The sequence below is a fragment of the Mesoplodon mirus genome (assembly GCF_964341445.2).
Source record: "Mesoplodon mirus genome assembly, chromosome: 9".
Classification (NCBI taxonomy): domain Eukaryota; kingdom Metazoa; phylum Chordata; class Mammalia; order Artiodactyla; family Ziphiidae; genus Mesoplodon; species Mesoplodon mirus.
In genome coordinates this window covers 20542481-20570356 of record NC_138985.1, presented here as the reverse complement: position 1 = coordinate 20570356, position 27876 = coordinate 20542481, and the positions used below count along the sequence as shown (strand labels likewise).

At 38.7% G+C, this 27876-nt stretch overlaps 2 protein-coding genes across 3 annotated transcripts in view; one reads left to right on the top strand and one right to left on the bottom strand.

Annotated features, from left to right (window-relative positions):
* Positions 1-103: 103 nt before the first annotated feature.
* On the top strand, positions 104-19711 carry EFCAB10 (EF-hand calcium binding domain 10). Of its 2 annotated transcripts, XM_082632420.1 has the most exons (5): positions 104-236; positions 14901-15065; positions 15174-15261; positions 17856-17899; positions 19626-19711. In XM_082632420.1, the coding sequence occupies exons 1-4, from the start codon at positions 128-130 to the stop codon at positions 17890-17892; spliced, it is 399 nt and encodes a 132-aa protein (XP_082488546.1). In that variant the 5' UTR covers positions 104-127; the 3' UTR covers positions 17893-17899; positions 19626-19711. The 2 variants fall into 2 exon arrangements, with proteins under 2 accessions (XP_082488546.1, XP_082488545.1); XM_082632419.1 differs by lacking the exon at positions 19626-19711 and having other exon boundaries at positions 17856-17924.
* The window catches only part of RINT1 (RAD50 interactor 1), a 25019-nt gene continuing 14800 nt past the window's right edge, over positions 17658-27876 (bottom strand). The window contains exons 11-15 of the mRNA XM_082632418.1: positions 26256-26455; positions 20739-20953; positions 19616-19796; positions 19424-19542; positions 17658-18243 (exon numbers count right to left, since the gene is read on the bottom strand). Coding sequence (XP_082488544.1) covers positions 18051-18243; positions 19424-19542; positions 19616-19796; positions 20739-20953; positions 26256-26455 — 908 coding nt within the window. The 3' untranslated portion in view covers positions 17658-18050. The remainder of the gene's footprint in view (positions 18244-19423; positions 19543-19615; positions 19797-20738; positions 20954-26255; positions 26456-27876) is intronic.

The window sequence follows — 27876 nt, the reverse complement described above, 5'->3', positions numbered from 1 at the left end:
GGTGCAGGATTTGGCGCCCAGGTCTCAGCCTGTGGGGCGCGCATCACGTAACCGCGTCGGGCGGAAGGGGCGGAGCCGAACGGCCGTGACGCTGCCTGGTCACCTAGCAACGTCCCAATTCGGAGCGATGGAGGCCAACAGCAGCAGGGAGCTCGAAGCCAGGAATTATTTGGAAAAACATCGGATTATGGAGTTGCTGACCTATCTCACCAGCGCCCTCCTCTTTTCCCGGCCGGGTAAGTGTCTTGCCTACCACTCGGCTTTCTGTCCCACACCGAGCGGTCCCCAGAAATTCCCGGTGTGGCCATCCCTCCCCGCCCGCGTCCCGGGGGGCCAGCTTCCTTCCCGGCTACCACTCCCAGCCCCTCCGCGTACACTCTCCTGCCTCTCGGCTACTCGAGCCCTTCTGCTGCTAGTTAACGCTGTGGCCTTCAAATTAAGCAAGACTTAGTGAACGGCCTCTTTGTGCCTGCCACTAGCTGAGTGTGGCGGGACTCTCGCCGGTGGAGGGCTCTCGCCGGTGGGAGAGAGGCTCCGGGGTCCGGCAACCTGGCTCCGGGCTCCACCCCTTACTACTTTGTGATAGTGGGCAAGAGTCTGAACTTCGGTCTCCTCTTCTGGAAAATGGGGATTATAATAATACCGATCTCATGGCAACGTGGGGAAGATAAAATAAATAATGTATAAATCCTACTTATGCCTGGTAAGCAACAGATGTTTCCAGTGTTATCCCTGCCCTCAAAGAGTTTGTAAGCTGGTAAAAACAACTGATAGGGTAAAAGGAAGGATATTCTTGAGGAGATAGATTTTCCTGACATGTTTTCTATGTCTGATTCCCTTACAAAGTTTGGATCGTTTCATAATTTTTGTGTGGTCTGTAAATGTAAAAGTTATGTTAAGGTGAAAGTGACTCGATGTGCTTCTCCCCAGGGTGCAGAATTGTAATTTACTAGTCTCATATGGAGTGTCCAAAATGCCCAAATTGTCCATTTGCCTCTGGGTAAGGAAATATAAAAACCAAATATTCCAGTTTTGCCAAAAGCCACCCAACTAATATGATCCTGTATAAGGCGATCAAGTTCTCTCTAGTTGTTTTAAAATGATAAACCAGCAAAACTCTGCAACAATTAAAAATAAATAGAAAATCAAAAAAACAAAGTACAAAGGAATGCACTTTTTTACTGCACTGGGAAAAAGTTGCTGTCAAACTAATTTTTAAAAACCTACTTTTTGAGGGCTTCCCTGGTGGTGCAGTGGTTGAGAGTCCGCCTGCCGATGCAGGGGACATGGGTTCGTGCCCCGGTCCAGGAAGATCCCACATGCCGCGGAGCGGCTGGGCCCGTGAGCCATGGCCGCTGAGCCTGCGCGTCCGGAGCCTGTGCTCCGCAACGGGAGAGGCCACAACAGTGAGAGGCCCACGTACCGAAAAAAAAAAAAAAAACTACTTTTTGAAAAAGTGACTAATTACCATCTCTTGCTGGTCTCTGGTACTGTGGTGGTGAAAATAGTCTTTTGCTGTTAGATGCAGACATATATGTATATGTGTGTGTGTCAAAACTTCAGAAATAGCAGAGGTAAAACCAGTGAATCACCAAAGTAGTAATCAGTAAAGTTTATTTTGCACACACCAAAAAGATAGTTTGAAAACCAGGAGCACTCAAACCAAAACAAGGAATGAGGCTCAGGGGTATATTGTTATGAAGCAGCTTATATGGCGAGAAGATAGTGACTGTTTATTCTTCACAGTAGTTGGTTATAATATTATCATCATCTTAAACGATAGGGAATTGGTTACTTCATATCAACCTTGGGAAACGGTTTAAATTTTGCTTATTTACAGAGGCAGAAGCAAGAAATGACCCAGGTCAAGTGAGTCTTGCAAAATAAGCTAAACTAAGCTTTGCTTGTGTAACTTAACTGGTTTTGTCTGCCCAGGGAATTTTTCAAGGCTGGTTTCCATTTGGTCTTGATTTTAACAATCCCCCCTGCCCCCCTCCTGCTTTGGTCTTTCTCTCCGTGGGCGGAGAGTATGAGCAACCAGTATAGCATTATTCCCGGCTACCACTGTTGATGTAGTCAGGCTGAAGAATCGCATATACACTGTTTGCATTGGTTGAGTCCTTAGGCAGGAGAGCCGTGTAGTCACTATCTTAATTCTTTATATGGTTATTGTTGATTTTGCCCAGTTGTGTGATCCTGACGGATGCCATTTGGTACGCGAGTGGCTGGAGACAGGCATTTAAAACCCTCGAGAGTATACAACACACTAGGAAGGTTAATATGATAACTATAAGGAAAATAATAACCAAGGATTGAAAAATTGTCCAGAGCAGAGATTCCCAGGACCCAAGATTTAACCAGTTAAATAACTCAAATGGGTTATAACCAGCAGTTTTTAAGTTTTACCTTTCTAAGTGAACCGACAATTTTTTTGGATTAATGTGAACTGACAATTTTTTTGGATTAATGTGCCATTAGGTTTCAGTTTTTAAAGGTTATTTACATAGGCACAACCTGGTGTGTTAGCAATCGTGTATCCTCATGATTCCTCAAGACAGAAGGAAGGGAGGATGTTGTATTTTAGGAGACCGTGCTGCTTCCATTTAGGTGAGCTTCCACCTAAATGAGGTGTCTATGTGCTGTGAGCAATCAGGTAATTTAACAAGAGGCATTTCTAGGGAAACAAAAGAAAAACAAAGGCTAATAGTTTGAGCAAATTATAAATTCAGTTTCTGACTTTGGAGAGCAGCCATTCGAGAAAATTTGTAGATTTGAGTTTGAAGCATCTCCAGATGGTGGAATGAGGATGGCAGTGACAGTCTAATGGATTTTCCTTGCAGTTTGAATGTGCCTGCCGAGCTTCTGAGTGGCCATGTAAAAACAAGCATGCAGATTGCCCACTCATGAGCTGTTGTGATTTCTCTGAGGTTTATGTCAAGTTGTCCAGCTTTAACTTGTATGGCTTTGGGAAAAGGGCACTTGAGTTTCATTGTGATTTGGAGTCAAAAGAGTGGGAGAAAATTGGAAATATTAGTTTGGAGAGTTCTAGTCAAATACTGGAAGAAACTAGAAGAATTCAGGATCCAGTCCAGTTTACAGATAGAAAACAAAACCTCAAAGAGGGTTAACAATACTAAAATCTGATATCTACAAACGTGTATTACTAAAACATAATTTTTCTTTCTGTAATCATCCCGAGTGTTATAAACGATAACCAGTAAGAGAAATTTGTTTGCAAATTAAGTCGTTTCAATAAACTTGATCTGATTATTTGCGTAACTGCATTAAGAACAGTGATTGTATCGACTCTTTTTTTTTTTCTATTTCAAATGCTTGAACCACACATTTTTATTTCAGATTGAACCAGGAAATACATTAGTTTAGTTTGTTTTTGAATTTTTGAATTTTATTTTTTTATACAGGTTCTTATTTATACAGGTTCTTATTTATAACAGGTTCTTATTAGTCATCAATTTTATACACATCAGTGAATACATGTCAATCCCAATCACCCAATTCATCACACACACACCCCCACGCCCCTGCCACTTTCCTGCCTTGGTGTCCATACGTTTGTTCCCTACATCTGTGTCTCAATTTCTGCCCTGCAAACTGGTTCATCTGTACCATTTTTCTAGGTTCCACATATATGCGTTAATATGCGATATTTTTTTTCTCTTTCTGACTTACTTCACTCTGTATGACAGTCTCTAGGTCCATCCACGTCTCAACAAATGACCCAATTTCGTTCCTTTTTATGGCTGAGCAATATTCCATTGTATATATGTACCACATCTTCTTTATCCATTCGTCTGTCGATGGGCATTTAGGTTGCTTCCATGATCTGGCTATTGTAAATAGTGCTGCAATGAACATTGGGGTGCATGTGTCTTTTTGAATTATGGTTTTCTCTGGGTATATGCCCAGTAGTGGGATTGCTGGATCATATGGTAATTCTATTTTTCATTTTTTAAGGAACCTCCATACTGTTCTCCATAGTGGCTGTACCAATTTACATTCCCACCAACAGTGCAAGAGGGTTCCCTTTTCTCCACACTCTCTCCAGCATTTGTTGTTTGTAGATTTTCTGATGATGCCCATTCTAACTGGTCTGCGGTGATACCTCCTTGTACTTTTGATTTACATTTCTCTAATAATTAGTGATGTTGAGCAGCTTTTCATGTGCTTCTTGGCCATTTGTATATCTTCTTTGGAGAAATGTCTGTTTAGGTCTTGTGCCCATTTTTGGATTGGGTTGTTTGTTTTTTTAATATTGAGCTGCATGATCTGTTTATATATTTTGGAGATTAATCCTTTGTACATTGACTCATTTGCAAATATTTTCTCCCATTCTTAGGGTTGTCTTTTTGTCCTGTTTAGAGTTTCCTTTGCTGTGCAAAAGCTTTTAAGGTTCATTAGGTCCCATTTGTTTATTTTTGTTTTTATTTCCATTACGCTAGGAGGTGGATCAAAAAAGATTTTGTGGGCTTCCCTGGTGGCGCAGTGGTTGAGAGTCCGCCTGCCGATGCAGGGGACACAGGTTCGTGCCCCGGTCCGGGAGGATCCCACATGCCATGGAGCGGCTGGGCCCTTGAGCCAAGGCCGCTGAGCCTGCGCGTCCGGAGCCTGTGCTCCGCAACGGGAGAGGCCACAACAGTGAGAGGCCTGCATACCACCACCAAAAAAAAAAAAAAAGATCTTGCTGTGATTTATGTCAAAGAGTGTTCTTCCTATGTTTTCCTCTAAGAGTCTTATAGTGTCCGGTCTTACATTTAGGTCTCGAATCCATTTTGAGTTTATTTTTGTGTATGGTGTTAGGGAATGTTCTAATTTCATTCTTTTACATGTAGCTGTCCAGTTTTCCCAGCACCACTTATTGAAGAGACTGTCGTTTCTCCATTGTATATCCTTGCCTCCTTTGTCAAAGGTTAGTTGACCATAGGTGCGTGGGTTTATCTCTGGGCTTTCTATCTTGTTCCACTGATCTACATTTCTGTTTTTGTGCCAGTACCATATTGTCTTGATTACTGTAGCTTTGTAGTATAGTCTGAAGTCAAGGAGTCTGATTCCTCCAGCTCCATTTTTTTCCCTCAAGACTGCTTTGGCTATTCGGGGTCTCTTGTGTCTCCATACAAATTTTAAGATTTTTTGCTCTAGTTCTGTAAAAAAATGCCATTGGTAATTTGATAGGGATTTCATTGAATCTGTAGATTGCTTTGGGTACTAGAGTCATTTTCACAATGATGATTCTTCCAATCCAAGAACATGGTATATCTCTCCATCTGTTGGTATCGTCTTTAATTTCTTTCATCAGTGTCTCATAGTTTTCTGCATACAGGTCTTTTGTCTCCCTAGGTAGGTTTATTCCTAGGTATTTTATTCTTTTTGTTGCAGTGGTAAATGGGAGTGTTTCCTTAATTTCTCTTTCAGATTTTTCATCATTAGTGTATAGGAATGCAAGAGAATTCTGTGCATTAATTTTGTATCCTGCAACATTACCATATTCATTGATTAGCTCTAGTTGTTTCCTGGTGGCATCTTTAGGATTCTCTATGTATAGTATCATGTCATCTGCAAACAGTGACAGTTTTACTTCTTCTTTTCCAATTTGTATTCCTTTTATATCATTTTCTTCTCTGATTGCCGTGGCTAGGACTTCCAAAACTATGTTGAATAATAGTGGTGAGAGTGGACATTCTTGTCGTGTTCCTGATCTTGGAGGAAATGCTTTCAGTTTTTCACCGTTGAGAATAATGTTTGCTGTGGGTTTGTCGTATATGGTCTTTTTTATGTTGAGGTAGGTTCCCTCTATGCCCACTTTCTGGAGAGTTTTCATCATAAATTGGTGTTGAATTTTGTCAAAAGCTTTTTCTGCATCTATTGAGATGATCATATGGTTTTTATTCTTCAATTTGTTAATATGGTATATCACATTGATTGATTTGCGTATATTGAAGAATCCTTGCATTCCTGGGATAAACCCCACTTGATCATGGTGTGTGATCCTTTTAATGTGCTGTTGGATTCTGTTTGCTAGTATTTTGTTGAGGATTTTTGCATCTATATTCATCAGTGATATTGGTCTGTAATTTTCTTTTTTTCTAGTATCTTTGTCTGGTTTTGGTATCAGGGTGATGGTGGCCTCATAGAATGAGTTTGGGAGTGTTCCTTCCTCTGCAATTTTTTGGAAGAGTTTGAGAAGGATGGGTGTTAGCTCTTCTCTAAATGTTTGATAGAATTCCCCTGTGAAGCCATCTGGTCCTGGACTGTTGTTTGTTGGAAGATTTTAATTCCTTTTTTTTTTTTTTTTTTTTTTTTTGCTGTACGCGGGCCTCTCACTGCTGTGGCCTCTCCCGCCACGGAGCACAGGCTCCGGACGCGCAGGCTCAGCGGCCACGGCTCACGGGCCCAGCCGCTCCGCGGCATGCGGGATCCTCCCGGACCGGGGCACGAACCCGTGTTCCCTGCATCGGCAGGCGGACCCTCAACCACTGAGCCACCAGGGAAGCCCTGTTGGAAGATTTTTAATCACAGTTTCAATTTCATTACTTGTGATTGGTCTGTTCATATTTTCTATTTCTTCCTGGTTCAGTCTTGGAAGGTTATACCTTTCTAAGAATTTGTCCATTTCCTCCAAGTTGTCCATTTTATTGGCATCGAGTTGCTTGTAGTAGTCTCTTAGGATGCTTTGTATTTCTGCGGTGTCTGTTGTAACTTCTCCTTTTTCATTTCTAATTTTATTGATTTGAGTTAGATTGTTTACTTGAGATTTTTCTTGTTTCTTGAGGTAGGCTTGTATAGCTATAAACTTCCCTCTTAGAACTGCTTTTGCTGCATCCCATACGTTTTGGATCATCGTGTTTTCATTGTCATTTTTCTCAGGTATTTTTTGGTTTCCTCTTTGATTTCTTCAGTGGTCTCTTGGTTATTTAGTAACGTATTGTTTAGCTTCCATGTGTTTGTGGGTTTTACATTTTTTTCCCTGTTATTCATTTCTAATCTCATAGCGTTGTGGTCAGAAGAGATGCTTGATATGATTTCAATTTTCTTAAACTTCCTGAGGCTTGATTTGTGACCCAAGATGTGATCTATCCTGGAGAACGTTCCATGTGCACTTGAGAAGAAAGTGTAATCTGCTGTTTTGGGATGGAATGTCCTATAAATATCAATTAAATCTATCTGGTCTACTGTGTCATTTAAAGCTTCTGTTTCCTTATTTATTTTCATTTTGGATGATCTGTCCATTGGTGTAAGTGAGGTGTTAAAGTCCCCCACTATTACTGTGTTACTGTTGATTTCCTCTTTTAGAGCTGTTAGCAGTTGCCTTATGTATTGAGGTGCTCCTATGTTGGGTGCATATAGATTTATAATTGTTATCTCTTCTTCTTGGACTGATCCCTTGATCATTATGTTGTGTCCTTCCTTGTCTCTTGTAACATTCTTTATTTTAAAGTCTTAACATTCTTTATTTTAAAGTCTATTTAATCTGATATGAGTATTGCTACTCCAGATTTCTCTTGATTTCCATTTGCACGGAATATCATTTTCCATCCCCTCACTTTCAGTCTGTATGTGTACCTAGGTCTGAAGGGGGTCTCTTGTAGACAGCGTATATATGGGTCTTGTTTTTGTATCCATTCAGCGAGCCTGTGTCTTTTGGTCAGAGCACTTAATCCATTCACATTTAAGGTAATTATCGATATGTATGTTCCTATGGCCATTTTCTTAATTGTTTTGGGTTTGTTTTTGTAGGTCCTTTTCTTCTCTTGTGTTTCCCACTTAGAGAAGTTCCTTTAGCATTTATTGTAGAGCTGGTTTGGTGGTGCTGAATGCTCTTAGCTTTTGCTTGTCTGTAAAGTTTTTTGACTTCTCCATCGAATCTGAATGAGATCCTTGCTGGGTAGAGTAATCTTGGTTGTAGGTTCTTCCCTTTCATCACTGTAAGTATGTCATGCCACTCCCTTCTGGCTTGTAGAGTTTCTGCTGAGAAATCAGCTGTTAACTGTATGGGAGTTCCCTTGTATGTTATTTGTCATTTTTCCCTTGCTGCTTTCAATAATTTTTCTTTGTCTTTAATTTTTGCCAATTTGATTACTGTGTGTCTTGGTGTGTTTCTCCTTGGGTTTATCCTGTGTGGGACTCTCTGTGCTTCCTGGACTTGGGTGGCTGTTTCCTTTCCAGTGTTAGGGAAGTTTTTGACTCTAATCTCTTCAGATATTTTCTCAGGTCCTTTCTCTCTCTCTTCTCCTTCTGGGACCCCTATAATGTGAATGTTGTTGTGTTTAATGTTGTCCCAGAGCTCTCTTAGGCTGTCTTCATTTCTTTTCATTCTTTTTTCTTTATTCTCTTCCGCAGCAGTGAATTCCACCATTCTGTCTTCCAGGTCACTTATCCGTTCTTCTGCCTCAGTTATTCTGCTATTGATTCTTTCTACTGTAGTTTTCATTTCAGTTATTGTATTGTTCATCTCTGTTTGTTTGTTCTTTAATTCTTCTAGGTCTTTGTTAAACATTTCTTGCATCTTCTCGATCTTTGCCTCCATTTTTTTCCCCCGAGGTCCTGCATCATCTTCACTATCATTATTCTGAATTCTTTCTCTGGAAGGTTGCCTATCTCCACTTCATTTAGTTGTTTTTCTGGGGTTTTATCTTGTTCCTTCATCTGGTACATAGTCCTCTGCCTTTTCATCTTGTCTGTCTTTCTGTGAATGTGGTTTTTGTTCCACAGGCTGCAGGATTGTCATTCTTCTTACTTCTGCTGTCTGCCCTCTGGTAGATGAGGTTATCTAAGAGGCTTGTATGGACTCTTTTAAATCTGCTTTGCTGGAGCTTTTCATAAGGAATCTCAGATTAGACCTTTAAAGTCTCTTTAGGCTAAGAAGCCAAGCCAAGGACTTGTCCATTGTTTCCATTGTGCAAATATATATATTGTCATGAAAAATAAGAATATTTAGTAAGAGTTTCAAAATTCTGGAGGAATCAGGTAGGGAGAAAAAGATAAATGTTTCAACCTTTGTTGCAAATACATACTTCACCAAATTGCAATAAGTTATAGACAGCTTAAAAGAGAGGAGAAAAGAGGCCTCTTTAAATCTGGAAAACAAAACATTAAAGAACCAGCAATGTTTTAAATTAAATCATAAAAATTAAAATCAGTTCATTCAGTCTTACATAATTAATTCTTATTTTGCTTGATCTTGGTAGGCAGCTTTATGAATCAGTTTTCCACTAGAGTTCTAGAAATTCTTACCCAGTTCAATAATATGATTTTATAATTATCAGAAACCTTTACTTTTCAGTCTTTTCCATGAATCTTCTTGAAGATGAAGCACTTTTTAGGAACATTTTTGCAAAAGCATCACAGTAAAACAATAACTGTGAGTGGCAAAAGACCTAAAAATAGTCATGGTTAAAGACCTGGTAAGTGTTCACATACACACACCAAAAATGATGCAATTGACAAGGAAATTTGGTTACTTTTATGATATATAATGTTTTAAGATAATAGCTGGAATTATGACTGATAACATTATGCCAGGATATAGATTTTTAAGAATTTCATATAATTTCTGAATTACTTATTTTAATGATATATATCCCTTATAAATATGACCTAAGAAGGTTAAATATTACTTTTTATTTGACGATGTTTCCCATGCAGTCTAATATATCAAATAAGCCTAAGTAATATTTCTCTTTTAGCTTCATTCAGAATTTGATTTGGGAAGTTTTTTTAAAATGTCAAAACATTGAAAATATGTGATCTAATAGAATCACAGGTCACTGTGAAACAGTACTTAGTTATCCATTCAACCAAAGTGACAAAAGATTTCAAAGGCAAATACAGAAAGTTATATAGTTGTAAAAAACCAACCAAACAAAAATTAGCTCTTTTAATTCTATAAGAGTCGGATTTTTTTTATACAGTCAAAGACCTGATAATGACAACGTGAAGCACAGTAAATTATTTTCATAAGACGTACATCTTTTTTAAATTTTTGGCTGTGTTGGGTCTTCATTGCTGCTTACAGGCTTTCTCTAGTTGCGGCGAGCGGAGGCTACTCTTCATTTTCTTGCATGGGCTTCTCATTGCAGTGGCTTCTCTTGTTGCGGAGCGCAGGCTCTAGGCCTGCGGGCTTCAGTAGTTGTGGCACACGGGCTCAGTAGTTGTGGCTCGTGTGCTCTAGAGCCAGGCTCAGTAGTTGTGGTGCACGGGCTTAGTTGCTCCGAGGCACGTGGGATCTTCACAGACCAGGGCTCCAACCCATGTCCCCTGCATTGCCAGGCAGATTATTTAAAACTGCGCCACCAGGAAAGCCCAAGACCTACATTTTTGTTTCCTAGGCAGATTACATCAAAGGTAAAGAAAAACCTTTGTTCACCATTTCTTTTTTTTTAAGATCTTATTTATTATTTAGTTATTTATTTTTGGCTGCGACGGGTCTTAGTTGTGGCACGTGGGATCTTCATTGTGGCACATGGGCTTCTCTCTAGTTGTGGCATGTGGGTTTTTTTCTCTCTAGTTGTGGCACGCAGGCTCCAGAGCCTGTGAAATTGTGAAATTGTGAAATTGTGAAGAAGGAAAAGAAATTCATTTGAGTTTTGCTGTTGTAGTTCAGACTGAAAAGGTTACAGCCACAGTGCGTAAGTGCTTAGTTAAGATGGAAAAGGCATTAAATTTGTACAGTAAGTTATTTTGAGAGAGACCACATTCATATAACTTTTATTATGGTAGATCATTATAATTGATTTTATTATTAGTTGTTAATTTCTTACTATCCCTAATTTATAAATTAAACTTTATCATGTGGTTTCAGGCATTACAGAGGGTATTGGAATGTATTCTTCATGGATAAGGGGGAACTACCATATATCCATTTTTTTTTTAAGTAGCTTTTCTTTTATTTATCTACTTATTTTTTAAAAGGTTTTTTTGGGGCTTCCCTGGTGGCGTAGTGGTTGAGAGTCCGCCTGCCGATGCAGGGGACACGGGTTTGTGCCCCGGTCCGGGAAGATCCCACATGCTGCAGAGCGGCTGGGCCCGTGAGCCATGGCGGCGGAGCCTGTGCTCTGCAACGGGAGAGGCCGCAGCAGTGACAGGCCCGCGTACCGCAAAAAAAAAAAAAAAAAAAGGTTTTTTTGTTTTTGTTTTTGTTTGGCTGTGTTGGGTCTTCGTTGCCGCACGCTGGCTTTCTCTAGTTGCGGTGAGCAGGGGCTACTGTTGGTTGCGGTGCACGGGCTTCTCATTGCAGTGGCTTCTCTTGTTGCGGAGCACAGGCTCTAGGCATGTGGGTTTCAGTAGCTGTGGCGCGCGAGCTCAGTAGTTGTGGCTCGTGGGCTCTAGAGCATGGGCTTTAGAGCGCAGGCTCAGTAGTTGTGGCTCACAGGCTTAGTTGCTCATGGCATGTGGGATCTTCCTGGACCAGGGCTTGAACCCATGTCCCCTGCATTGGCAGGTGGATTCTTAACCACTGCACCACCAGGGAAGTCCCTGTATATCCACTTCTAATATGATCCATATTACTCACTATTGTATGATTGATGCTCAGGAAGAAACACTATCTTTATCTTGGGTCTTTGCAAAGCTTCTGGCATTATGATATGTATCTCAGTCTGAAAACCTTGGAATTGTAAGGGAGTAATGGAAAATAAGACTTCACAGCGTGGTTGGGCTATTACTGTTGTAAGAACACGTCCACAGTCCCACATCCTTGATCCCTAGATTCTAGAAGCTCTGAAACCCAACAGATTTTCATAACTCATTTAACAGCCAAATTTGACATAATCTGAAGTCATTTGGTAGGAAAATCTGGGCTTTTCTAGGGTATATTGGGAAATATAGCCCCTGGCCGGGCAGCCCTTCCCAGTGGCAATTCTATGCTGTGGAAGGAGGGAGTATATATTTTTAGGGGATGACTTTAAAGAAGTCAGAAGTTTTTTTAAGGAGGCAGTTGTGTGGCAGTGGTGGGGATCAGATGACTTTGAGAGCTACTGAGGAGAAAGACTCCGGAGAGATTGTCATGACTGACTAGGTTTGGGTGTCGCAGGTGCTTCCCATGTCTGAGGTAGTTGAGTGTGGTAGAATCTCGGAGCTGTGGAAGCACACTGACTGGGTTCACACTGGCTGTGTGGCCTTGAGCAAGTGACTGTCGTGAGGAGAAAATCAAGTAAGCCAAAGAAAATGTTTATCATAGTACCAGGCACATAGTAAGGGCTCAATAAATACTAGCTATTAGTATTACAACTTTGAACTTGAAGCATGTCTCCCTTGAAGAACTGATGGTCATTCTCAGCTGACATTTGTGTAACTTAAGTGGTTAGTGCCATTTGGCTCTTCCCTTCATGTTTTAAAAAATTTATATCTTTATTATATATACTTACGTTGTAAGCATTTTCAAAACATGTTTAGAAGCGGGTGGAGTATAAATTATCAATTCCAAATATAGATATAGCACCTCATGTAGTCTGAAGGATATACAGCAACAAATCTTCATCGGAGTAACATACCATCAGCATTATTTACGTATCCTAGCCTTAAAAAGAAATGTAGTGAGCTGAAATCAAATTTGGACATTTTTCTCCTTCTAAGTTTGTTATATAGTTCAGAAAGAAATGACAGAAAACTACATACATGATGTGATTGCCTTAGTAACCTATTGGCTGCTATAATGTATTAAAAGTTGCAAAAAAAAAGGCACTATATTAGATTAAAAGTCTGCCTACTTCTAGTTTCAACACATAAATTCCAAGGAGTGAAATACACGGAGGAGAAACCTATATGATTAAGAGAGACTTAAAAACATAACCTATCACAATGTGTGGACTCTGTTTGATTACTGATTTTTAAAGAGTGTTTACAATTTATGACATTTGTCAGACAACTGGAAATTTGAATAATGCCTGGCTATTTGAGAACATTAAGAATTTTGTTAGATGTGTAAATTGTATCACAATAACAGTATTGTGGTAACATAAAAAAGAAAAAGGAGTCCCCTCTTCAACAAATGTTGTTGGGGAGACTGAATAACCTCATGCAGAAAAAGAAAACTGGACCCCTGTCTAACACCATTCACAAAAATTAACTCCAAATGGATTAAAGACTTAAACATAAGACCTGATACTGTGAAATTCCTAGAAGAAAACACAGGGAAGAGGCTCCTTGGCATTGGTCTTGTCAATGATTTTTGGATATGACCCCAAAAGCACAAACAACAAAAGCAAATATCAACAAGTGAGACCAAATTAAACTTTAAAACTTCTGCACAGCAAAAGAAACAGTCAACAAAATGAAAAGGCAGTCTGTGGAATGGGAAAAAAATATTTGCAAATCATATATATGATAAGGGGCTAGTATCCAAAATAAATGAAGAACCCATAGAACTCAATGACAAAAAAACAATTTGATTAAAAATGAGCAGAGGAACTAAATAGATATTTTTCCTAAGAAGACATCCAAATGGCAACACGTACATGAAAAGATGCTCTATATCACAAATCATTGGGAATGCAAATTAAAACCACAATGAGATATCAAGTTACACCTGTTAGAACAGCTGTCATGGGTGGACCTTGAGGACATTGTGATAAGTGAAATAAGTCAAAGAGAGAAAGACAGATACTGTGTGATATCACTTACATGTGGAATCTAAAAAAGCCAAACTCCTAAAAACAGAGTAGAATGCTGGTTACCAGAGGCTGGGGGATGCGGGATAGGAGAGATGTTGTTTAAGGGTACAAACTTGCAACTAGTAGATAACTAAGTCCTGGAGATCTAATGCACAGCATAGTGATTACAGAGAGCAATGCTGTATTGGACACATCAAACTTGCTAAGAGACTAGACCTTAATTGTTAGCACTGCAGAAAAGCCATGATCCTTACGTGATGTGATGGAACTATTAGCTGGCACTGCAGCGGTAATCATACTGCAGTATAAAGGTACCAAAGCAACATATTGCACACCTTAAACTTACACAACTTTATGTCAGTTATAGCTCAACAAAAAAGAGAAAAGGGGGTCCTTATCTTTTAGAGATGCACACTGAAACATTCAGTAATGAAATGTCATTGCTGTGATTTACTTCAGAATAATACAGGAAGAGGGGACCCAGGTGGGATCATGGTGAAATAAGACGAGCCACAAAACTGAACAGTTGAAGTTGGTGATGAGTTCATTATACTTTTCTGTCTACTTTTATTATATGTATGAAATTCTCCGTGACAGAGTTTTTAAAAGACTTTTAAAATACACACACACACACACACACACAGACACAGACACACACACAGGGTCCTACTAAATCCTAGGATTGAAGTACCGTGATGGAGCAGATGGAACATTCCTCATCTAAGCCATACCATTTTTACTTCTTTTGGCTTCTTTTATTATCATAACTAACCTGCACTATTTCTGAAAAGTGGATTGATCTTGATTTTTCATTTCTCACATTGTTTGATGAAAGATAGCCTGTTTATCCAAAATACTGCCCTTATGTTAGGAATGAACATTTATGCTTCCTAATTGGAGGACTATATTAATCTAAGTGTTTGTTTTTTAAAACCTATTTTTTCCTTCTTTTAGCTGGCCTTTTTTCCTGCATCACGCTGTTCCATTTTGAGGGTTTTCAACTCTGTCTATAAATTAAGAGTCACCTGAGGAGCTTTTTTGAAAAATGCGTAGATCCCGTCTTTGGACATTTTTATTCAGTCATCCGGAGTAGGGCACTTTTGTATGTAATTATTTAACTGTTTATTGTCTTGCCTTTCCTGCAAGCAAGGCCTATATTCCCAGTGCCTTGTACGGTTCTTCAAATATAGGTATTTAATAATTGTTACATGACTATTTCCACTTGTGACATATTTTAATTTCATATCAGAAGGAATTGGAACTATTCTTTTACAGAAAAACCAAGAGAGTTTTTAATATCTTTATTGGAACGGCTGAGAATTGCCAAAGTATCAGGCGTGGCTTTCCCTTTCTTTATGGATAACTCTAACGTTGCGGCCATGTTTCAGATGCTGGACTCCTCGAATAAAGGATCAATATCATTTATACAGTATAAAGAAGGTCAGTATCTTCTACAAATTGAAGTAATAATTTGTAGTCATTCCGTAAATTTCCCTAGCTGAAACTAATTCTCACTTTGTAAATTTTCCTTTCTTCTTATTCTCATAGCCCTAAAAACCCTGGGTCTGTATACTGCAGATGAAGTTTTAAAAGATGATGGACATGGAATAACTTGTGAAAAATTCATGCGTGAAGTGTAAGTTTATTTTTAAATGACTAATATTTAAATAACATGGAATGATTTTGAAGTACAATTAATACATTTTAAAACAAAGGTTCCTACCTTCTGATAGAAACATTTCATTCCCCTGAAACTTTCAGCTGACTAGAAAGTGAAGACAGGCAGGGCTGACAGTACTCTCTAAGCCTGGGGGGAGGGGAGGGAGAGGATGCTGGGGTTAGGAGGATCCAGAGGCAGCTTCCTTCTTTTCTCACTGGGAAACCCCAGCAATTCTCAAAGAATGAGGTAGAGAAGCCCCGATCTGCTAGAAAAACTAACAGAAAAGCTTTAAGCTCAATATACTAGTTGGAAAATCTCTGTATATAGAGTAATAAAATTTCTCTCAAAATACTTCCTAAAAATGATTTCGTAAATGTTTATCAATAGTACAGGCTGCATGCCAGCCTGACAATTTCGGATTTGAGGTATTACAGCATGAAAAGTACTAACTAAATGCTAAGTCAGAAAAAAAAAAAAAAAAAAAAAACCCCGAGGGAATAAAACTTGATAGTCCTGGAAGCCTCTAGCTAATCTAGCTCAGTTTGTTTAAAAGTTTTATTTAACATAATCCAAGGCCAAGGAGAAGTTAGAAGAAAAAAGAAAGTAAGATTCTCATCTCATCATTAGTTACATAAATATTCAACAAAAACTGTTTAATTACATCACCTACCCCAGAGAATGATGGTAGCACAGTGCTCTAGCTGAAGTGTTTCATCCACAAAGCAAGGATTGCCCACTGTCACATGGGATGGAACTAGGAAGTATTCTGAATGGAAAGACATTTGTAGAAAATGAGAGCAATCCTATTTCAGTCACTATCTCGTAGTATGTTTTCTTAGGGGAAATATAGTGTATTTCCAAACTAGATACAGGAACTTCAATTATAAACATATTTTATTTTATTTTATTTTTTAACATCTTTACTGGAGTATAATTGGTTTACAATGGTGTGTTAGTTTCTGCTGTATAACAAAGTGAATCAGCTATACGTATATATATATCCCCATATCTCCTCCTTCTTTCATCTCCCTCCCACCCTCCCTATCCCACCCCTCTAGGTCACAAAGCACAGAGCTGATCTCCCTGTGCTATGCAGCTGCTTCCCACTAGCTCTTTTACATTTGGTCGTGTATGTATGTCCATACCACTCTCTCACTTTGTCCCAGCTTACCCTTCCCCCTCCCCATATCCTCAAGTCTATTCTCTATGTCTGAGTCTTTATTCCTGTCCTGTCCCTAGGTTCTTCAGAACCTTTTTTTTTTTTTTTTTTAGATTCCATATATGTGTGTTAGCATACGGTATTTGTTTTTCTCTTTCTGACTGACTTCACTCTGTGTGACAGACTCTAGGTCCATCCACCTCACTACAAATAACTCAATTTCATTCCTTTTTATGGCTGAGTAATATTCCATTGTATATATGTGCCACATCTTCTTTACCCATTCATCTGTTGATGGACACTTAGGTTGCTTCCATGTCCTGGCTATTGTAAATAGAGCTGCAGTGAACATTGTGGGACATGACTCTTTTTGAATTATGGTTTTCTCAGGGTATATGCCCAGTAGTGGGCTTGCTGGGTCGTATGGTAGTTCTGTTTTTAGTTTTTTAAGGAACCTCCATATTGTTCTCCACAGTGGCTGTATCAATTTACATTCCCACCAACAGTGCAAGAGGGTTCCCTTTTCTGCACACCCTCTCCAGCATTTATTGTTTCTTGATTTTTTGATGATGGCCATTCTGACCGGTGTGAGGTGATACCTCGTTGTAGTTTTCTTTTTTTTTCCTGCAGTACGTGGGCCTCTCACTGTTGTGGCTCTCCTGTTGCGGAGCACAGGCTCTGGACGCGCAGGCTCAGCGACCATGGCTAACAGGCCCAGCTGCTCCGCAGCATGTGGGATCTTCCTGGACCGTGGCACGAACCTGTGTCCCCTGCATTGGCAGGCGGACTCTCAACCACTGCGCCGCCAGGGAAGCCCCTTATTGTAGTTTTGATTTGCATTTCTCTAATGATTAGTGATGCTGAGCATCCTTTCATGTGTTTGTTGGCAATCTGTATATCTTCTTTGGAGAAGTGTCTATTTAGGTCTTCTGCCCATTTTTAGATTGGGTTTTTTTTTTTGATATTGAGCTGCATGAGCTGCTTGTATACTTTGAAGATTAATCCTTTGTCAGTTGCTTCATTTGCAAATATCTTCTCCCATTCTGAGGGTTGTCTTTTTGCCTTGTTTATGGTTTCCTTTGCTGTGCAAAAGCTTTTAAGTGTCATTAGGTCCGGTTTGGTTATTTTTGTTTTTATTTCCCTTTCTCTAGGGGGTGGGTCAAAAAGGATCTTGCTGTGATTTATGTCATAGAGTTAAACATACATTTTAGAGTGATTTTTATAAGTTTATTTGTTATGTTAGATTATCTACAACAGTCTCCCTGAATTGGCAAAGAAAATTAAAGGTTGATTATAATTTATTATCTCTGCTCTTGTATTTTATTCAACAGACATATTCATCATTTATATTTGTAAATGGAATTACTCTGAGTTTTCATGGCTCCTGAGCTTTTTGTTTTTGTTTTCTTAGGAACAAGAGGACCCAGGAAATATGGTCAGCATTTTAATAACACTGTAAGTCCAAGATAATAAATGATTCTATACAGTTTTCAGTTGTTCGGTTTCATTAATTCAGAACTTCATCATATAACTTGAAATCCAACTGGCTCTGGCTTCTTTATTAAAAAACAAACAAACAAAAAACCCCAAAAGGAAAAAAGACACTTTATTTTCCAGTGTTAGGCCAGTTTGTCCTCAAATTAAGTAGAATCTCAACATCTTGTTGAGCCAGTTTATAAATTCCGACTTCATTTAATGCCGCTGTGGCAGGAGGTTGCCCTGAAGTTGACTGCAGCACATCTCTCAGAAGTAGGGCAGAACCAGTGTTCAAATTCAAAACAATACAGGCTTCTTTTACACTGTTTAAAAAAAAAAAAAAAAAGCTGGAGATAAATGAGATCTCCATTATCTATATCATCCCATATTACCCTGTAACAATTTTTTTTTTTTTTTTTTTTTTTTTTTTGCGGTATGCGGGCCTCTCACTGTTGTGGCCTCTCCCGGTGTGGAGCACAGGCTCCAGACGCGCAGGCTCAGCGGCCATGGCTCACGGGCCCAGCCGCTCCGCGGCATGTGGTATCTTCCCAGACTGGGGCGCGAACCCGTGTCCCCTGCATCGGCAGACGGACTCTCAACCACTGCGCCACCAGGGAAGCCCTACCCTGTAACAATTTCATTTTGAAAAACTAAACAACTACCCTGCACTGCTAGATCATATCATTTATAGTTTATAAAAACTATTTATGGATTAGCTATTTGGCTCTTTTAACGTGTTTTGACTGTATATGTACAGAGTTTATATTTCATTAGATTACTATAAGGTACTAGGATCATTGTTTTCAGTACGTATCCATTATTTCCCAAAATGTGATACTTGATAGTAACAGTCTATTAAATGTAGCTAAGACTTCAGGTACATTAGGATACAGGAAAAGAGAAAATTAAGGGACAAAATAAAAGCAGAAAAGTAGAATACTAAAAAAAAGCAGAAATAGATACCTTACTGAAATGAGCAAAAAAACTTTCATTTTATGTTTAAAAGGAATACTTTATAATCTCAAAAACCTAAATAGTTTAAATTTTACATCAACAATTTCTAAAAATACTTGTAAGAATTCTCTTACATCCATTTATAATTATACTTAGAACCAAAATTAATATCAAATGTTTAAGAAAACAAATTTTCTTCAGGCCTGGCCTGTTATTCAGTACTAAATATATTTCAAATTTCTTCTATTTATTGAATATGGCAGAACTGCATTTGCTTTCATTTTCTATTTATTTCCCAGTAATAAGCACATAGGAGCATTACACCAAGTGTTAGAAAACAAAGCCCAACATATCATTTATATCCAGTTCTGGTCAAGTTTTTGGGGTCATGGGTCACATCTTGTATTATTGGTACATAATGAATACTTTAAACTGTTAACTGATGCAATATATATTTAACATCACTGGAACCCTAAAGCTGTTAAAAAATGAATCAACTTCCTCTAACAACGTGATACATCAAAATTAATTGTTAAATATTGCACTTACTGTTTAAAATAATTTTCTGGCCTCTTGCAATAGTGGGAAAACAAAGGGAAAAGATTCCGAGTCATATCGAAGTGCAGCTGAGCTGCTCCTCCTTCATTGAAGTGATTGGCAAGAATTATCTGCAAAAGAGGACAATTCAAATAGCAGTTGCCTCTACCATCACAGCCCAACATACAGTCTACTCTTACTTACTTCTTGGTAGATGTATATGTCCAGCTTCTCCACAAGCATTTGCCAGAAGATTTTAAATAAGGAGAAGCAGAGCTGCTGCTCCAGTTGAAGTAAACGGTCTCGTAAAGTAAGCAGTAAGGGGCAAGCCGAACTGGACAGGGACATCACTGCCTGCTCTGACTGCGATGGCAAGGACAGCCACCTGGAAAAAAGAGAAACAGCACTGCCTGAAGCACGTTAATTTTTATCATGAAATTTTTCATCTCTCTGTATTTTTCAAGATTTAACAAATCATTTTAAATGTGGGGAAGTGCACTGTCCTGGGGCATTTTGGATAAGGAAAAATGTGCAGCCCAACATTAAAAGCTCTCTCAGAAAATAAATGTACTTATGTTTGTTTGTTTATTTAATTTTATTTTTTGGCCATGCCACACAGCTTGTGGGATCTTAGTTCCCTGACCAGGGACTGAACCCACGCCCTGGCAGTGAAAGTGCTTAGTCCTAACCACTGGACCGTCAGGGAATTCCCTGTACCTATGTTTATATTTTAGTTCTCAATGAAATACTCTTTACTCAATGAGGATGATAAATTTTTTAAATCCCCAATTTTAATATGACTTACTGATATAAGAGTTAAAATGTAAAATGTATTTACATTTAAGACATCAGCTAATTTTACACTCTAATTTTCAGCAAAACAACAGGGACTAATAACACTTCCAAACTGATAACAAGTCCTCTGTGTGACAGGACTGCTAGGACAGACATTGCCTGCGCTCAAGGAGCTCACCGTCTGGGAGGTAACAGATGTCACAGGAATCATGAGAGTGGACTAAACTATAGCACAGGCATGCACAGGTACTACAGCAGCACCTTGCTTTGTCAGTGGGTGACAGGCGAGGCATTCAACCCCATACCAGACACCAGCTCGCTGGACTTACAGACACATCTGAAGGTTAAGTTATGATCAGTTTATTCTGATTAAGAATGTCTGAATATATTTTAGAAACAGTTAAAAGTCTGGAGTGCAAAAGGCCAAGCTCTGTGCTATCTAGACACTTTGGAAATCTGACTGCATGTCACCTTTTAACTTCTATCAAACTGGAGTTGAGAGTTGACTTATAAGAAAGTACAGAGAACTTACCTTTCTTTTCTATACAATTTTGCAGCATCTTTAACTTCTCTAAAAACATGGTCTACTTGCCGGGTCAGCATGTCATGCTTTAAACGCTCTAACAGGTTAATCATGTCATCAAAGACAGAGCTCTCCATAGAGGCCAGTTGTCCCAGCTGCAATTTACTGAGAGTGTTATTCTCTGCAAAGACTTCCAATGCTGCCTGTTGAAGTTGTAGAAAGAACTGAAAGCAAAAATATGTTAACATGTTTAAGATACTTTTTTAACAGCTTGAGATGTAACTCATGTACCGTACAGTTCACCCATTTAAAGCATACAGTTTAGGGACATCCCTGCTGGAGCAGTGGCTGACAATCCACCTGCCAACACAGGGGACACAGGTTCGAGCCCTGGTCTAAGAAGATCCCACATTACCGCGGAGCAACTAAGCCCGTGTGCCACAACTACTGAGCCTGAGCTCTAGAGCCCATGAGCCACAAATACTGAGCCCACGTGCCACAACTACTGAAGCTGGCGTGCCTAGAGCTCATGCTCTGCAACAACAGAAGCAACCGCAATGAGAAGCCCCCGCTCGCCACAACTAAAGAGAGCCCGTGCACAGCAGTGAAGACCCAACACAACCATAAATAAATAAATAAAATTTAAAAATAAAGTATACAGTTCAGTGGCTTTTAGTACATTCAGAGTTGTGCATGTCACCACAGTGAATTTTAGAACGTTTTCATTACCCCACAAAGAAATCCCACACTCTCTGCCATCATCCCCCAAACCCCTCCTAGTGGTTCCCCACCCCACCCCCACCTTGTTCCCGGGCAACCACGAACCTCCTTTCTGTCTCTAGACCTGCCTGTTCTGGACACTTCATATAAATGGATTCATACAACCTATGGTTCTTTGTGACTAGCTTCTTTCACTCAGTATAATGTTTTCAAGGTTCAACAATGTTGTAATATGTATCAGTATTTCATTTCTTTTTATTGCCAAATGATGTTCCATTATATTTACCGATTCATTAGTTGACGGACATTTGGGTTGTTTCCACTTTTATGAATAATACTGCTATGAACATTTGTGTACAGTTTCTGCACAAACATAGGTTTTCATTTCTCTTGGATATATACCTAGGAGTAGATTTGCAGAATCATATACTAAATCTATGTTTAACCTTTTGAAGAACTGCCAGACTATTTCCACAGCAACTGTACCATTTTACATTCCCATCAGCGGTGAGTGAGGGTTCAAATTTCTCCACGTCATGCTAATAAATGTTACTATGTCTTTTTTATTATTGCCATCCTAGTTTGTATGAAGTGGCATCCCACTGTGGTTTTGATTTGCATTCCCCTAAATGGCTACCTTCTTTACGTGCTCATGTGTTTCTAGACACAGATTGAGAGTTGTAGTAAACCTAGAAGATACATGAGTTAACAGAATTAAAATGTCATTTTTTTTACAATATTATTTTAGGTAGAATTAGTAGTATTCTTTCTTCCCTACAGGAAAACAATGCTGTGGGTAATTAGCAAAACGTTAAAAACAACCTAAATGTCTATTAATAGGGGACTGGGCACGGCTACTAGGGATTGTTGAGGGATGACATGTGAGAGGCCATCTTGGCACTTCTGCTGAAGCCGTCAGGGAAGTGGCAGTGTCCTTCTGAGGCTGCTCATGGACCGCGGGAGCCTGGAGCCACCCATGGTCATACTTACCAGAGCCGGCCTACGAGTGAAGCCAGAAATGAACAACTTTAGGGCAGCCATGCCTAATCCTTTCAGTTACACAAATTCCTCACCTCCTCATGCCACCCCACTCCCCTCCTTAGGCCAGTGTGAATCTGGGTTTCTGTCACCTGTGACTGAAAAATTCCTAATTCTGAATGGCTGGGTTATGTCAGGCTTAGCACAGTCTGGCAATGGACAGACAGCTGTTAGTGGAGAATCTAAATGAATGGAAGGTGAACTCTACTTTTTTCTGTGTAATACAAGAGCTTACATGATTTTTATTTAGAGCATTCACAGGCTGAAGGACTGTGAATGTGATTAAATGATTTTTTTAATTAATTATTTTTGTCTGTGTAGGGTCTTCGTTGCTGTGCGCAGGCTTTCTCTAGTTGCAGTGAGCAGGGGCTACTCTTCATCGCGTGCGTGGGCTTCTCACAGTCGTGGCTTCTCTTGTTGCGGAGCATGGGCTCTAAGCGCACGGGCTTCAGTAGTTGTGGCACGTGGGCTCAGTAGTTGCGGCACGTGGGCTCAGTAGTTGGAGCACACAGGCTTAGTTGCTCCGCGGCATGTGGGATCTTCCCGGACCAGGGATTGAACCCGTGTCCCCTGCATTGGCAGGTGGATTTTTAACCACTGCTCCACCAGGGAAGCCGTAAATGATTTTTGATGTTAAACAGAATTTGTACCATAGTAACATACGAAACACAAAATTCATTCATGACTTGAAGAGTCAACTCTAAAATTTGGTTATTTCTCTGTTGACAGAAGGACCCAGTTAATTCAGTATCAGATTATAAATTTTCTAAGGCTAGGGATGATGACCAGTTTATCTTTGTTAACAGACTATGGCACTGAGTAAAGTAGTTAATGATGTTCCACAAATATTTCATTGAAGCTAAAAATGTGGCCCTGAATGAGTCTCTTATTAAAATCACTGGCATAAGAATCAAGAATGACAATTTGTTTCACGAAAAAGCTTAGCAGAAAATGGAGCGCTGTGGTGGGGTGAGTGAATAAAGCACTTACTAAAATTTGGAACATGACACATAAAAGTACATAATGAATGAATGAATGTATTTTGATTAGGTGACTTTATAAAGATAAATGCATTCATCATTACACTCCACTTATATTCATTTTATGATATAATTATTTTCCTTGCTCAGCAGAATGATATGCACATGTATTTCAGTTAACATTTTTGTAGAAAAGGCTTTAAATAATTACAAAGTCCCAGCCAAAGAGTCTAGATTAGAATAAACTATGATTGTGTTTATTAGGTATTTATCTTGTTTATATCTGTTATTAGTATATTTATTTTTGTTTCCTAGTTTTTTGGCTTACTACCCTGATAAAGACTTTTTCATTTTGTTTTTTCTTTCACAGTAAAGGAAAATATCTTCCATATAATGTGCTAGCAGTATACAATTTTTGTCATAAATTCATAATTTAAAATATATTCTTGTAATGTTTTCTAGACTTTCTAATTCAGGCATTGAATATTTTAAATGCCTGTGTGTGGCTATATTTCATTTCTGCTTTTAATTTTTGTTTTATTACATTAAGACTTGACAATGTATAGAAATTTTAATTTACCTTTGTTCATATTTGTGACTCAGCTGGACACACTCAAAAATTGTGTTTCCCTTAGTATACTGTGGACTTACCACCAATCTCCAGTTAATCAATCTTTCTAATTAACTCTGTAATTATTCAGTTCCCACTTTACCACATTTTAAAAGGGATGTTTTTAAGTCTTTAGTTAAAATTATAGTTGTTTTATTTTCCTATTTTCATTTAATGACACAATTATACACATAATACTTATATTTATAATGTGTCTTCATATTCATTATCCTCAGTATAGTTTTTTCACCATTAAATGTATATTTTACTGTTTTATGGTCATCTTAATCCTGTGTTAATGCTTTCTGCCATGAAATGTACTTCATGGGCCTTGCTGGATTTTTGTATCCACACATATGATCTTAGAACAGTGATTCCTAACCTGAGGACACCCTGTCCAAGAAGGAGGTCTTGGGGCTTCCCTGGTGGCGCAGTGGTTGAGAGTCCGCCTGCTGATGCAGGGGACATGGGTTCGTGCCCTGGTCCAAGAAGATCCCACATGCCGTGGAGCGGCTGGGCCCGTGAGCCATGGCCGCTGAGCCTGCGCGTCCGGAGCCTGTGCTCCGCAATGGGAGAGGCCACAACAGTGAGAGGCCCGCGTACCACAAAAAAAAAAAAAAGAAGGAGGAGGTCTTGGAGGCCTTCTGCAATCATTTTAATATCTAAAACAGCTAAAGGAATTAATCTATTTATGTTAAGGCTATAAAGACTAATTAAGTTTCTTCACTTTTAGTTGGAAGTACATATAAGAAAATCTGGTTACCGAAAGCCCTGATCACCAGTATATTCCTTGGAGTAATAAAAAGAGTAAAAATAAAGTACTAGTTAATAATTATATTTAGGCAGGTCAAATCTGCCAACACATGGACTCTGCATGGAGAAAGGAAGGATAAGTAAAATCCTTGGAGGTAAAAGGCCTTTCACAGTACTTGTTACTAAATCCAGGGTTTTGATTTTTAGATTTATTTAAAATATACCTTCCAGGGTAAGAAATTAGTTAATTTTTTTGGATGTGATAATGGTATTGGTTTGTTTGGTTTTTTTTTTTTTTGGCTATATCAGGTCTTAGTTGCGGCATGCGGGATCTTTCGTTGCAGCATGCAGGCTCCTCTCTAGTTGTGGCGTGCAGGTTTTCTCTCTCTAGTTGTGGCGTGTGGGCTCCAGGGCATGTGGGCTCTGTAGTTGCAGCATGCGGGCTCTCTCATTGAGGCACACAAGCTCAGTAGTTGTGGCACACGGGCTTAGTTGCCCCGCAGCATGCGGGATCTTAGTTCCCCGACCAGGGATTGAACCCGCTTCCCCTGCACTGGAAGGCGGATTCTTTACCGCTGGACAACCAGGGAAGTCCCCTGGTGTTGTGTTTTTAAAAAAGGTGTTCTTATCTTTTAGAGATACATACGAAAATATTTACCATGAAATGTATCTGAGATCTACTTCAAAATAATCCCACATGGGGGTAGAGCAAAGGTTTAAATGAAACACAATTGGTATAAGAAGCTGGGTGCAGACTTCCCTGGTAGTCCAGTGGTTAACACTCCACACTTCCAATGCAGGGTGGGTGCAGGTTCAATCCCTGGTTGGGGAACTAAGATCCCATATGCCATGTGGCACAGCCAAATTAAAAAAAAAGCTGGGTGATAGACACATGGGAGTTCATTTTACCATTCTATTCACTCTTGAATATGTTTGAAAATAAACAAAATATTAAATAATTTTTTAATGTATGAAATACTTAGGTTAAAAAATGTTTCTATTTTTATGACTCTTCATAATTTGTCATGTTTCGAAGGCATTAAAAAGGTATCAAATGTTATTCTTTTATTTTCCTTAAAGTCTTGAACTTTATTGATTTTGACACCATTATACAATCTTAGCTTTTCGCGAGATGGCAATTACCATTCATGACATTTACCAAGTTCAAAGTCTAAAAAAGGAAAATAGTTCACTTTATAAACAACAATTTCACAAAAAGATGGCTTTTCCAATGATTAAAATATCAGGATTATTTAACCATTTGAGACTTGAATGAGAAAAATATGTACTTTAATCACACCTCCTAAGTTTGGCCCAACTGTGATTCTGCCTAACGTGTATTTTTGCTTGCTACAGATTCAACATTTCAAATGGTAAAACTGTTCAAGTTACTAATATATTACTTAATATAAAAGATTAACTTACAACATTGTCAGCCCAATCTGCTAGTACTGTTGAGATATAGTTCACGGCATTAAGAATTGCACAATATCGGAAGCCAAGGGAAGCTCTAGTCTCTTCTTTCATCACCTGTGTTAATCGTATCCTAAAATCATCTACTAAGTCCTTCTGTAACTCCAGGAACTGCAGCTTTCTGGAAGCTGTGGGAAGATTTTTATATCTGTCTGTGGAGAAAGTTAACAAGACATACGAAGGTTTATGGTACCATCCATGACATAGTTATAGGTTTTTCCTACTGACTGGCTTTGGTGCCTTTGTCAAAAATCGATCAACCATTCTAGTATGGATCTATTTCTAAACTCTCTAAGGACGTGGGTTTCTCAAGTATTGGTATTTGTCAAAACTCATTGATCTGTATACTAATGATTTATGCATTTCACTGTATGTAAGTTATGCTTCTAACACATTGTAAATTAACTATACTGCAATTTCAAAAGTTATGCCTCAGTATTTTAAAAAGGCATATGAGAAAGTTATATACCAAAACTATTCTATTTCTTCAACAAATAAATGACATTTTTTAAGAAAGGAAGGAGGAACTAGGATAGGTTAAAAGAGACACATAGTTAAGGATTTATAGGAGAAACGCTAAGATGTCTGAAATATTCTTTAAAATACTTCAGGGGAAAAAAATCTGGATTTTGGGGGGAGAAAAACACATAATAGAAAAGTGACAGTTTTAAACCTTAGTAACAGATTCTACTGAAGGTTCGTTATGCTACTTTTATATATAGTAGAAAATTTCCATAATAAAAAAAAATTTTTAATCAGTTTTGCTAAATTTTTTTGTATTTTAGTGTTTTTCATATTTTTCTTACAATTAGAATATAGAATTTACTGACTGGCCTGGAATGACACCTTTTCAGGTTACTAGACAGGCCCAAGCAATGGACAAGACACAGGATAGTGGCAGTGAGGGCTCAGTGGCACCTGGAGAACCAGCAGGCCTGCAGTGCCCTGGGGCAACATGGATGGCTGCAGACAAACCAGGGCTAGAGGTGGCTGGGCCACCCTCCAGCCAGAACATTCTTGCACCATAGAAGAGGTCCTATTACTATTCCAATCCCTAAAGTTACTTTATTATTTTATTGTCCTACAATCTTTGATATATCGAGGTGAAGAAAATAATATATAACATTTAGGTCAATCACCATTTACTGAAGACACTCAGAAAGTTGAAAGGCAAGAGATTTCAGGTAATAAAATTAAATTCTTATTTGTTTTTATGTAACGATTCAGGAATTTTCCCCTCATGGAAACTAATGTTTAAGATCTTATTTAGATTACTAAAAATCTAAAAGCTGGAATGCTGTGCTAGAGTTCTGCCAAAATAGAAACTGAATTTGAAGATATTATAATAACCACTATATATTTTGTCGAACTACTTGAAAAGTACCATGTGAAGATTCAGTACTTTCATCTACTTTTTAAATTTTATGTATTGAAGTATAGTTGATTTACAATGTTGTATTTAATTTCTGTTATACAGCAAAGTGACTCAGTTATACATATATACATTCTTTTTCATGTTCTTTTCCATTATGGTTTATCACATAATGGAATCCATCCCTCCACCCCCCACCAC

Excerpts from the sequence above, each read along its gene's own strand:
- EFCAB10 (XM_082632420.1), top strand. The coding sequence starts at position 128 with ATGGAGGCCAACAGCAGCAGGGAGCTCGAAGCCAGGAATTATTTGGAA. Across the intron at positions 237-14,900 it reads CCTCCTCTTTTCCCGGCCGG|AAAAACCAAGAGAGTTTTTA; the intron begins GTAAGTGTCTTG and ends ATTCTTTTACAG. Across the intron at positions 15,066-15,173 it reads ATTTATACAGTATAAAGAAG|CCCTAAAAACCCTGGGTCTG; the intron begins GTCAGTATCTTC and ends TTATTCTCATAG.